General features: G+C 35.7%; 2 protein-coding genes across 2 annotated transcripts; one reads left to right on the forward strand and one right to left on the reverse strand.

Annotated features, from left to right (window-relative positions):
• Positions 1-2594: 2594 nt before the first annotated feature.
• LOC107581188 (28S ribosomal protein S18a, mitochondrial-like) lies at positions 2595-4073 on the forward strand. Its single transcript, XM_016266728.1, has 5 exons — positions 2595-2714; positions 2928-3032; positions 3119-3242; positions 3609-3684; positions 3803-4073. Exons 1-5 carry the CDS (start codon positions 2595-2597, stop codon positions 3945-3947), a joined length of 570 nt encoding a protein of 189 aa, XP_016122214.1. The 3' UTR covers positions 3948-4073.
• Positions 4074-4297: 224 nt separating this feature from the next.
• On the reverse strand, positions 4298-8930 carry LOC107579672 (radial spoke head protein 9 homolog). Its single transcript, XM_016265477.1, has 5 exons — positions 8603-8930; positions 7847-8015; positions 7298-7427; positions 6623-6769; positions 4298-4619 (listed from the first exon to the last, which is right to left on the reverse strand). Exons 1-5 carry the CDS (start codon positions 8827-8829, stop codon positions 4459-4461), a joined length of 834 nt encoding a protein of 277 aa, XP_016120963.1. The 5' UTR covers positions 8830-8930; the 3' UTR covers positions 4298-4458.
• Between the last annotated feature and the right edge of the window lie 3521 nt (positions 8931-12451).

Consider the following 12451-nt stretch of genomic DNA (forward strand, 5'->3'; position numbering starts at 1 on the left):
CCCCCCCCCCCCCCCCCCCCAAACTTCGGAAAGGCAGCTGGGAACTTTCACATCTTGTCTACATCACTGTTTTACTACTCCAGAGTGTTTCAACCAAAACACCACCTTAGGCTTAATGTCCAAAAAATGTCTCGTATCAACACATACATACGTTTATTTACTGTCATTTCCCATTAAGACAGTGTAGATATATTCGAGGTTATTTAGTGCACAAATTAACGAATTTGACACACTGTGAAAATCTGGGAGAAAAACATTTCCAGACCACAAGTCCTCATAAATTCAGAGAGTGAAGTCTTGGCTTATGCCAAAAACTGTAACCCCCATTAAGACAGTGTAGATATATTCGAGGTTATTTAGTGCACAAATTAACGAATTTGACACAGTGAAAATCTGGGAGAAAAACATTTCCAGACCACAAGTCCTCATAAATTCAGAGAGTGAAGTCTTGGCTTATGCCAAAAACTGTAACCTGAGTCCTACCTTTCTGCTCTGGCGGATTCAAATCAATATGATTTATGAAAAGGATTCATATTTAAAAAGCCATTCAATAAACATTCAGTGACACAACTGCTTACAGTATTAAATCCAGGATTTTTTTTTTTTTTAATTGATGAAAGATGCTTCATGCCAGTGAAAGCTATACTATAGAACAACTGTCTAGATCAAATTACATAAAACTTCATAGAAAGATAATGTGAATGAATTATTTCCAATACTTTCATTTAGACACTGTGACGTCTGCCAAAATCTAGTTATGCAGGTACAGTTCGATTTATATGCTAAGTTTTTAACAGTTACAAGAGAAAAGTCCAAGATCAGCGACTGATAGTATGCAAGTAAATCACTGCATCACCACAAAGTGAACATTGTGAACCAATCCATTGTGAACTTATAAATCATTGTGTCATTATAAATCACAGTACAATAGAAGATACCTTGTATATTCAGATAAAGCGACTGCATTTTTCCCCTTTGTTGTTCATTTCTTTGAACTATCTTGCTTCTTGTGGAGCTAGTGCAGATAGTAGACAAGATATGCCATTGAGGCAAGCGTCTGTTATTGTTCAGCCCTTAGAGAGCAGTTTCCACTGCATTCATGATAAGCATGAAGTCATAAACTGTTGCAAAAGCAAAAACCAGGCTGCACAGCATTAGTTCAAAGGGGTTACATCAAATTTTTCATCTAAGAAAACAACCTTGCATTACAAGAGTGCCGTTACGTTAGTAAATTCATTAATTGTGTTCAACTAGTTCATATCTCCACACCTGTTGTTTAACACAATGAATGTAAAATGGGGGGGGGGATGCCACAAACAGTTTATGCACATTAAAACATGGCGCATCAAGACTATATGAAATTATTAAGTAGCGATTTGTTTTTTCATTCAGTAACTAAGCCAGTATGCAATCTCTTTATTGCTAACATGTCAATGTCATGCTTACAAATACAGCTTTCTTTTACATGTCACAAACTCACCTTTTTATCTGACTCACCTGTCACTGACATCAGCTCGTCTAGATTGTTCTTCCAGAAAGGTCATTGTCCGTCACAGTATGACCTATTGCAATTAATGTTTTGTAGCATTGTAAACCTATATTTGTAGTATTTTTAGAAGAGATAAAAAACATTATTTACTTACAATTTCAGTTTCGATTAACAAGAAAGCACTCAGAACATGTACAATTTGCAATTTGCATATACATTTTCTACTGTATTTAATGTTTTTTTTAATATATATATAATTCTGTATAATGCCCTCTTCTTTCTTCCTTTATTATTTATTATGTTTCTATTTTGAGCTGTGGTATTGTTTATGTTTTCTTTTTCTCTCTCTATTGCTGTTAATTGTAATTATTGCGTTCTAATTTTGTTGTACCATAGTGTAAACTGAATGTTATATGAAATAAATAAAAAAAAGTTAAAGTTAAAATTTATGTTAGGTTTTATTCTGTTCATTTAAAGAAACAGCATGATTGAGCATACATAACACTGATACCTATGGAAGCCCGTTTCCGCCACTAAATAAAAAAATATAATAAACTAAGTACACTGATACCAGACACTAAAAATGTCAATCATTAATTTGGTGAAATCTGTCCATAGAAATAACCGATTTTTATTTATTAAAAAAAAAATTATATATATATATATTTTTTTTTATTAATTAATTTATTGTGAGTTCACTGGAGTTTGATTTCAGGACACCTGCACAGCGCCCTGCAACGTCCTCTTCATGTCATAACTCTTATTGAGCTATTATATTATATTATATGCAGTTTAAATGTCTGAGTGCACATCGAAAATCTGGGATGTAATAGAACATTTAATTATTTAAAATTGAAATTTAATAAAAAATGTTCAAAGACGTGTTATAAGGTCTATATTTAACAGTCTATACTCATCTTTAACATTAAATACGTGTCATAAGTCAGATGGGTTGCACAAACAGCTTGAGTGCATGTTGTCATTAAAGTAATACGCTGGAGAGAAAAAAAAGAAAGTAAATTTTTCCGTTTTATTCAGTCATTTTGACGAGAACATTTGTATGGAGAAAAAAAAATTGTGCAATTTTTAATGTTATCGTAGCTAGATGTTTACTGTAGTTCACTTCTGTGTCGCTGTGAATGTCTACATTAGTGAATGTCATAAATCACTTGTGCTTGTTGTGTGTTTTACAGTGGTGGAGAAGAAAGAAGGCAAAACCACAGTTGTAAGTAACACCTTCTCTCTCAAATGTACATTTTACAAAAGAAGGTGCAAATAATAAACGAAACTAATTTTCCAGTTGCAAGGACGATCCTTTCTCAAGCATCCAGGATAGAACAATAACTCCCCAGTAGTATCTGTCTTGTGTTAGTCACACTTCAACTTGATATTATTTACAATACTATAATTATGCTTCTTTTTGTCACTCTTTTATCAGATAGAGGGTGTTATTGAGCCTACATCTGAGCAACCACAGCCTCCCAACCCCACAGCTTCCTGTCCCATCTACAGATGGAACCTACAAAACAAGTACAACTACACCGTAAGTACTCCCATGTGATGATTCTGTGCACCATTATTTTTCTCTCATTATCTTTAAGACTTCTCTCTCTCTCTCTACTGCTGCAGGACGTGCTGTTACTCAGGCAGTTCATTCGCTCAGATGGTGGGATGCTTCCCCGGCGCATTACAGGCCTCTGTGCTCAGGAACATACCAAGATAGTAATTTGTGTACAGATGGCCCATCGTGCAGGTGAGTTGGAGCTTTCTAATGTTTATGTTGTATGAAAATGCTCAGTGTTGCTCCGCTTCAATAAAATCAATGTAATACAACATCTAAAACAGTTTAAACCACATTCTGTTAATTCTCTTTTTTTAGTATTAGCATTTTTAATCTCATATTAACTGAGAAACTATATGGAATATAGAACCATGTAAAATTAACTAGTTAAGGCAAAAAAAATAAAGGTCCAAACATACACACTTTGCCTTATATATAATTATATATATATTTTAACCTAAAATCCTAATGCAAAAAATACATGCATCAGCTACTCATCTGTTTCGGTGTCCTTATTAACAGTTACAATCATTTAACCAGTTCCTCATTTCTTTTTAGGACTCCTACCAGATCATAAACCCCCTTTACCTGAAGGCCATGTTCCAAAACCTAAACCCAACCCACCTCTCAACCGGTACGGTTACCTTAGAAAGATGTAATAACGTCACATATTTGATGAGTCATATTTTCATGTGCCATTTTTAGATTAGGTACATGCCATTAATCAGACAGTCTCTTATGGTCTGTTGCAGGTATCTGACACGTTACTCTGTGAAGTCTGTGAAGCCCATCTTCAAGACAGGGTTGAAGTGGTGTAAGAAGAGAATGACTGTAGGACATCCTGCCCTGAAAAACAACGTCAGATACAGCCCCAAACCACTGTACATAAAGCACTGATGGACACAGCTGCTAACCCAATCAAAAGAGTGACTTTCATGGGACTGAGAGGATCTATGACAAAGGATTTGTACCTGCCTCTGGCACAAAGAGACTGTTAATTGATAAACCATCAAAATGTAAATTCAGAGATCACTGTAATGTAACTCTAGAACTGTATGTCCAGCCCTCTGATTTGGCTTTCCACAGTGTGATTTGGAGAAATGTTAAATTATATTATTGCAAGGGCAGATTCGCAAATAAAGCGTTTCCCTCACTTGCAGCTGTTGCATGTGTTTGCGCCAGAGAAAAACCGAGGTAACCGTTTGTCACTGCCTTAAAGGTTGAAACACCAATGCAACTTCAACTTTCCAAACATGCTGACATGTTTATGTTTTCCTGAAATTAAATTAAAAAAAAATTACAGTGCAAGTAAATCACAGAGTTGATTACACATTCACGTTAGAGCGAGATTGAAGCTTTTGCGGTCTTTAAAATGTGGCACCAATACTAGAAACAGTCCTTTTGGCTGCTATAACATGAAGGGCAGGTCAAGGTTCATCAGTCCGTCTCCCATGTAGATGTATCCATGCTGAGGGGTCTGGGGAATGTGGAAGAAGGTGAGACCCAGCCAGAGCAAACTGCGTAATACACACATAGTGCTGCCCCGCTCAAGCTGGAGGCTCCATGACCCTGCATGAAGGACACACACACACACAGTAAGCAAAAATGACAAGAAAAAGACCAGAATTATCCTACTGTGCAAGATCAAAGGGGGAAAAAGGCAAAAAGCATTTTGCATAAACTGAACCTGAATTTTTGACCATTACACATAACCACTGACAGAGTCCAGACTGTGTGATAGTGTGACAGACGCAGAGTAAAATCTGGAGAAGAAAGTCGTGTGACAGGGAGTTGGCTCAGTTATAGATAACTATTATCACAGCAGTATATAAAGAAGAGGCGTTCTGGTGTCTTTCTGTCTGGGTGGCCCCTGCATCCAGCTGCCGGCATTGGCTTGCGCCCAATACTGCGAAGCCCGATGCCAGTGAAGTCTGTGTTTGAATTGCAGCACTGAACATTAACTGCTAACAATGTTCAACCTAAAACACTCAAAAGTCTACAATAATGTCCATTGTGTCTCTTTGCTTTATTATGACTTCAAATATTTATAGGCGGCAGTTCTATAGAGCGCTCACTAATTAGAAAAGCTTTTGAGGATAATATGTAGTAATTAGATTTTCTCGTCCAAAAGATGCGATATTAAATTAGCCTGGCATATCAAGACAAGTTACTTCCATCAACACTGAACGAAACCATTACCCTTCATTTCTTCCAGTGATATTTGGCTTAAAAGTCATACGGTTATACAATATTTTCAGCCTTTCCAAGTTCTTGGGAAATCTCCCCACTTTTTCCTTCTCCAGGCCACATTCAAGGAAACCTGAAATATCACCGCCTATTCCCAGTATCCGCTACCCACTATTTGAGGCGTCCAGATGAACCTGTTCACCTCTGGCACTTCTTGAGAGGGGATTGGGTTTTTTTCCACCTGATTGGTCAAGGGGAAAAGAAGAAACTGTTACGCAGGGTGGGTAAATGCCCTCTGTCTGAAACCTGCACTACTTTTTCAGTTTCTAGAGACAAAACAAATCAACTTAGCCTAGTATTGCCTGAGGTTAGGGGCCATCCCTTAGAAAGAGAAAGAAAGGACAGATCACCTCCTTTAATGAAACAGCTGAGATGTTTCTACCACACTTAAAGTCTGGGCATGTGTCCAGTAGGTTGACTGTGCCTTCAAACTCTACTGAGAAACTGAGGTTGCATTCAACAGGAGGTCACTCTTAATCTTGCAATGAGCGCTTTTATGCAAGAGTCATAAGCTATGTTTTCTGTAAATGTCAAGGCTCAAAGTGATGCTCTAGTGCTTCGCTCGGTATGTTAAACAAGTCAGATTCCATCTGGTTAAGATTCAGGATCAGCAGAACCAGATATTCCTTGAGGAACTCAATGTTAAATAATCAGTAGTGGTCTGTAGCCTCATGAAGTGTGCTTGATGACTACCTTTCAGCAAGCTTATGTCTGACTTGAATTTGTGTGGAACAACAACATACGAATACATTTCTGAGTAACTGTTTTGTTAGTTCACTCCCAACTGATAAACATGGCAGGAAGACACACGAGATATACGAGTGGGACATTTATAGTTGTTGTAGAAAATGGCATTCCCTCAAACGCTTCTTCCCAGAAAGCAAAGAGAACAACGGGATCATGGTTTGCAGAACAACACCCCAGATGTCTCCTTGGCTTTCGCTCGGCCTTAGGCAGCTGCCAAATCATATCTGTCTTTAACCCAGGGAAATCCAGCTACAGGGATCATGGGATGCCTTGCAGAAGGACTTTTACACCCTCCTCATATTTCCCACCACTATTAAAGCTTCCTAAATGCAATTTGCATGTCAGCATAATTTTTTGGAAAGTATGGTGGTGCTAACAGGTGTCGTTCACCTTTGAATTATTAAGTCTAAAGCAAAAGAGGGGTCCGATTCAATGCAAATGTTTCATTACAGGACTTGAGGGTGGGAGCTGGAGACTCCCACTGTACCTTCAGAAACAATATTGTGACTGGAAATAAAACCACATCACGAATAAATCATCACACAAAAAGGTAATGAAAGATCGTTCCTTTTAATTACCTTTGGGAATGTCCTCGCTCAAAGGATCTAGGAAGTCAATAGCAGGGTTTAGGTGAGACATTTCCAAGATGGACTTCTTTTTCAGGTTAACCGGCTCACGGAAGTGCAGATAGTTGCCCAGTTTCGCAGCCTCGATGGGATCTAGACCTGCAGTCAAGTGTAGGGTGAACATACATCCTCTTTTTTTCCCAGACATGTCCTGGCTAGGATTTCTAAATTGCCAAAACTGTTTGTATCTATTGTACATAATCGAACAATCGTGGCAAGCAAGAAGGTGGGATGTACAGAGAATGCTCAAAGCAATGCAATTGCTCATACATATAATGTATGAAGACTAGAGAGAGCACATCAATAGAGAAACAAAGACAAAACCTGGACATTTTTGGCAATTTAGAAATCCCGGGCCAGGGAAAAAAAGAGGACATATGGTCACCCAAATCATGTGCAAAATTTAAACTGATCTAGGGTCTGACAATTCAGATAAATGACAACATAATCAGATGAACTAAAGACTGATTACAAGAAAGTGGCTTCAGATAACTGAAATGGATTCCATTTTACTAAGAAATGGAAACATACAGACTTTAGTTTTATACTCACACAGCTGCATCTGATAGCGGGTGGAAAGCATATACAAACACTTCTGAACGGCTAAGAGTCTGACAGTAAACATACCTCCAAAGCTTCGGTTTGTCTGCACTTTGCCGCTGGGGCTCTTGGTAAATGCACCACGTGGCACTACAGACGCATCTTTATCGATGTTTGACACGGCTGTTGCCAGTCTACTTGCCTCATTCACTTTCACCTGCAGAACCGGAGGCATGTTAACCGCTTCATAAACATTGAAGAAGCCGCCTGCCATCTACCACGTTTACTCCATTATAAACCATGAATAAACAGAAAACCGAATAAATAATAACAGTTGTTTTACAACCAAACATTACCACGTCCACATAAACACAACATTCATTTTGTGTGTGTCCAATTTTCCTTGAAATGTTTAGACTCTTTTGATTGCTAAAAAATTAAAGATTGGTCAACAAAGCAAGATCTGTGTTTTATAAAGACACAAACATCTCACAATCCTGAAATGCAGATATACCGCATTAGCCAAGGAAGATAGGCTTTTGTTCATTTTCTTCAATCTATTTTCCTATTTCCAGAAAGCTGCATGCTCGTTATAGCCCCATCTGTGTCGTGTAACCCAAGTGCCCCTCCTCTCACCGTGACCTCTTCCTCCGTGGCGTCGTCCCCCTCTCCCTTAATGCGCATCTCTGTGTGCTCGTACTCATGGGACGGGTCGCCTGTGAATCGCCCTTGTGCTGCTAATGCCACATCTGCAATCATGGTCTCAGTGGCTGGGGGTAACAGGTGCCAATCCATGCAGTTTAAACTGTTTAATGATAAAAAATTATAAAAATTACATTTCAGAAAGAACACAATTTATCACTCACTAACAAGATTAAACAGATATTGGTATTGAATATCCCTGTTTTTCCAAATAATACTGACACAATGGGTCTTGTAAAATAAAATAAATTAATAGGCCTACTATATATATATATATTACATAATATATGTGTGTGTGCTGTGTATATTTATTATGTATATATAAATACACACTCATACAATATATATTTTGAAAATATTTACATATATATTTATATAATTGATATTATATATAAATATATTTAATATAGGAAACCAAAATTGTTCTTATATATATATATATATAATTATATAAACCATTTTACTAATAAAATATGTTTCATTATACAATTTTTGAAACTTTCACTTGAATGGCCACCATAATTAGGTTACATTTTCAAAAGAAATGAGTAATTAAACCAATAAAAGGTTATTTTATTTTTGCAAAGTCAACTTATTATGTGAGACAAATTTAGCCATCGTTCACGATCACAAATGATCAAAAAAATGAGTAAACAAGCACTTATCTAAACAAGCTACATGATTTCATACCTGTACAAAGACTTTTTGTTTTTCATTTCATCATCTTCAACTCCTTGAGCAATAAAATAGTCGCACTGTATCCCCAAAATCTTTCCCCAAAATAAAACCCGGCTGAATTTGTAGTTTCTCTTCAGAATGACCAGTGAGGTTTGAAGAGCGGCTCTCTGCTCACTGCTCAGAGTCAAACCATTACCTGCGGCTAAATCCAACGAGTAATGCAAAGATTCAGAGTCCATCTCAACAGCATTTACTAACAAATCTATATCTACAAAAGAATAAATTTCGCTTGTTTATTGAACTGACGCTAGCAAGCTAATCAGCCTCCGAGTCTCCGGTTACCCTGTGGTTGCTAAGGTAAACAAAAGCCCTAGCATCCTGTTGCTATAGCAACTCACAAACACTCGGCTCACTACAGCTGAATAGTTAATTGCTCACATTAAAAATGTTTATGAAAAAAATATATTTAATTAATATTCTAATTAAATGAATGCTTATGTTTTTTATATATATAAATACATATGTACATATATAACAATATTCAGAAATATTGAAATGTTAGTTATTTTTTTGCGTTTGATTTTCGGGTCATCACAGGAGGCTCCTCGTCTACTCAAAGACAAACAGGAAGCATGTGACACAGCTGGCAGGATGTGTGTTCTGTCTGACCTAATGCCCTCTGCGTGATACCAGCCGCCTCACACGCTGTATGTGTGAATGAGTGCTGTTAACAGCATCTGTGGCTGACAGCAGAAGTCAGCTGCCTGTTGTCAACACATCAGTGTTTGTGTGCGTGAAGATAGAGGCTGTTTACGATGATGACAAACAGAAGTAGTGCGTTTTTGATTTTTTCGTTTTTGCACAGGCATCAGAAAACTCATATTTCATCCCAAAATTGAAAGGAAAAGAGAAAAAAGTTATATTTTTATATTGTCTATGTATCTATCTATGTATTTGTGTATCTGTCTATGCATTTTATGTATGTATCTATCTATCTATCCAAATATTTAGAATTTTAATAATAAAATTAAGAACATTTCACCCTCAAATTCTCATGGTATGGTAATGCAACCAGAGGCGGACAAAGTACTCAACTCTATTACTTGAGTGAAAGTACAGATACTGCTGGTCAAATATGACTCCATTACAAGTAAAAGTTGTAAAGACAGCTGTTTACTTACGTAAAAGTGCAGAAGTACTTGCTTTTAGAAGTACTTATGTACCAAAAGTAAATTTCCTTTTTTATGTCAATGCACTGTTTTATTGTTGTACGTAATACTTGCAATACTTCTGAAGCAACTTAGAATACATTACACCTACTAGCTTGTAGTATCTTTGGAATAAAGAGCTTTTAGAATGTTAAAAACCTATGGGGAAAAAATGAACACCCGAGGATCTTGATAGAAATGTAGTGGAGTGAAAAGTACAATATTTGTCTTTCAAATGTAGTGAAGTTAAAGTCATAAGTTCCCAGAAAAAATAATACTCAAGTAAAGTACAGATACTCAAAAAGTGTACTTAAGTACAATACTCAAGTAAATGTACTTAGTTACTGTCCGCCTCTGAATGCAACAAATAATAATAATAATAATAATAATAAAATAATACTAATAAATTCTTAATTGTCATGAAAATAATGCCACTATAAAATATACATTGAAGGCTGTAAAGAAGGTTTAATTTTCTCTATGCAAAATATTATAATATATTTTGCTTTAGTTTTGGGATGAATTGTAAATAGGGTGGTGGTTGGTAAAATCTTATATTTAGTGAACTTGTTTTCTTTTCTTTCTCCACAAAGTTTACTTTTTTGTTTCATATACTGTAATAAAAGTTCTTTATTGCCATCAATGGTTCAATGAATAACCTTTAACACCTTTGAAAACCTTTCCATTGCACAAAAGGTTCTTTGGATAATTAAAATGTTCTTCACAATAAGAAAAAAAGGGTTCTTTTATGAAATGTTCACTGAAAGGTTCTTTAGGAAACCAAAATTGTTCTTTGAAAACCCCCTATGGAACCTTTATTTTTAAGAGCATATGTCTGCTCTATATAGCATCAGTTTTCTCCTGCATGGTAAAACCTTAACAAGCAACATCCGTTACAGGTGTCACGTGCTTAGCACTCTTGAAGCCAGTCTCTGTGTGAGCGCTAGCAGGCTCATATCTCTGCATTGCTGCGATTGGGGATGGTTCTTCATCGCTGTCGAAAAACGGTTAGCCACAAAGTCCCTGCTGAGTTAACGGCACACATGTTCAACACGCACACAGACGGACGGCCTCATTCACAGGAGATTAGTGGCCACAACATCACACCCGCCTCTGGCTATAACTCACAAAGCGCAGAGCCTCTGAAAGAGCATGACCAGAGCAGAAGACTTCAGACAGGAAGGGGAGGATGAGGAGGAGAGGAAGAGGGTGGGAAGGAAGTGGAGACGTCTGTATTTCACATCTTTGGACAGATGCTTGTCTCAACTGGTAGAGCTCAACTTGACTTATTGAGAAGGCCTTATAGGCACACTAACTTATGTTTAGGTTTTCACTGCTTGACCCAACTTTGACATATACAGTGTTGGGTGTAATGCATTATTAAGTAATTAATTATAGTAATTTATTGAATTATGCCTTGAAAAAGTAAAGTAAGGGATTACTCTTATTTTTTCTGTAATTTAATTACAGTTACTTCTAATGTATCTAACATCAAAATTTAACATTATATGTTAAAATGTATGTTTTTATATGCTGGTCAGTTCAAGAATAATTTATGTAATATGAAAGTAACTAGTAATATGTATTTATAATTACACCATTGAAGATGAAAATAGTAGCTAGTGTGTGTGTGTGGACATTCCTTTATTTTTATATTTTCAGTTTTCATTTTAATTTTAGTTTTAAGTTTTTGTAATTTTGTTATGTGCTTTTGTCATTTTTGTTAGTCTTTTTTATATATATATATATAATTTTACTTGGTTTTAATTTACTTTAATTTTTTTAGTTTGTTTTAATCATTTTAGTTCTTAAAATTATTTTCAGTTAGTTGCCAAAGTATAATTTCTCATTTTTGTTTATGCTTTTTAAATTTAAGTTTACATTTTATATCTAATATTTTTATTTTATTTTAATTAATGAAAACAATTCTAGTTGTAGTTAACAAGAACACTGAAAGCAAATGTTTTCTATTTAACGTTGCTACTGCAGAAATACATATACATCTTTTATAATGTAATTTATTATGCGTTTATAATTTTAGACATTTGTTCGTAAGTACAATCTAAATGTCTGTAAAAAAAAATCCATATTGATTTTCACCATATTTTGAAATACAAATTGCATCGACTTAAAGGAAATGTCTGTAAACTTAACAGAAAATATCTTGGCAGAAAATGACAAATACCTTTTCTGTTTTTATATGGCTACTTTTTTACTCTTTAGGAGTAAAACTTTTGTTTATTTTTGTTGTTGTTGTTTTTTACAGTGGAAAAAGGTTACTTTAAAAGGATAGTTCTCCCAAAAATGAAAATTCTGTTATCATTTGCTCCTTCATATTACTCCAATATGAATTTCTTCCATCTGTGGAACAAAAAAAGAGTTTCACAGAATATTTAGATCACACTTTTTTTGTACAGTGAAAGTGAATGAGGTTGTCAAGCTCCAGAAGATGCAAAAAAAGTACACTCGATTGCATTTCTTCTGATACCATACTATAACATTATTGACATCAAACCTGGTGCAATGCATCTGCCATATTTCAGTAGAAGTAACCACAAATATGATTTGAACACAAATAAAAACTTAAATTCAAGTATGTTCCTCACAATTTCTGCATTTATTTTTCACAAGTCAGTCAGTCATGGAAGGAAAT

This window comes from Sinocyclocheilus grahami, unplaced genomic scaffold (assembly GCF_001515645.1).
Source record: "Sinocyclocheilus grahami isolate Dianchi unplaced genomic scaffold, SAMN03320097.WGS_v1.1 scaffold33.1, whole genome shotgun sequence".
NCBI classification, from domain to species: domain Eukaryota; kingdom Metazoa; phylum Chordata; class Actinopteri; order Cypriniformes; family Cyprinidae; genus Sinocyclocheilus; species Sinocyclocheilus grahami.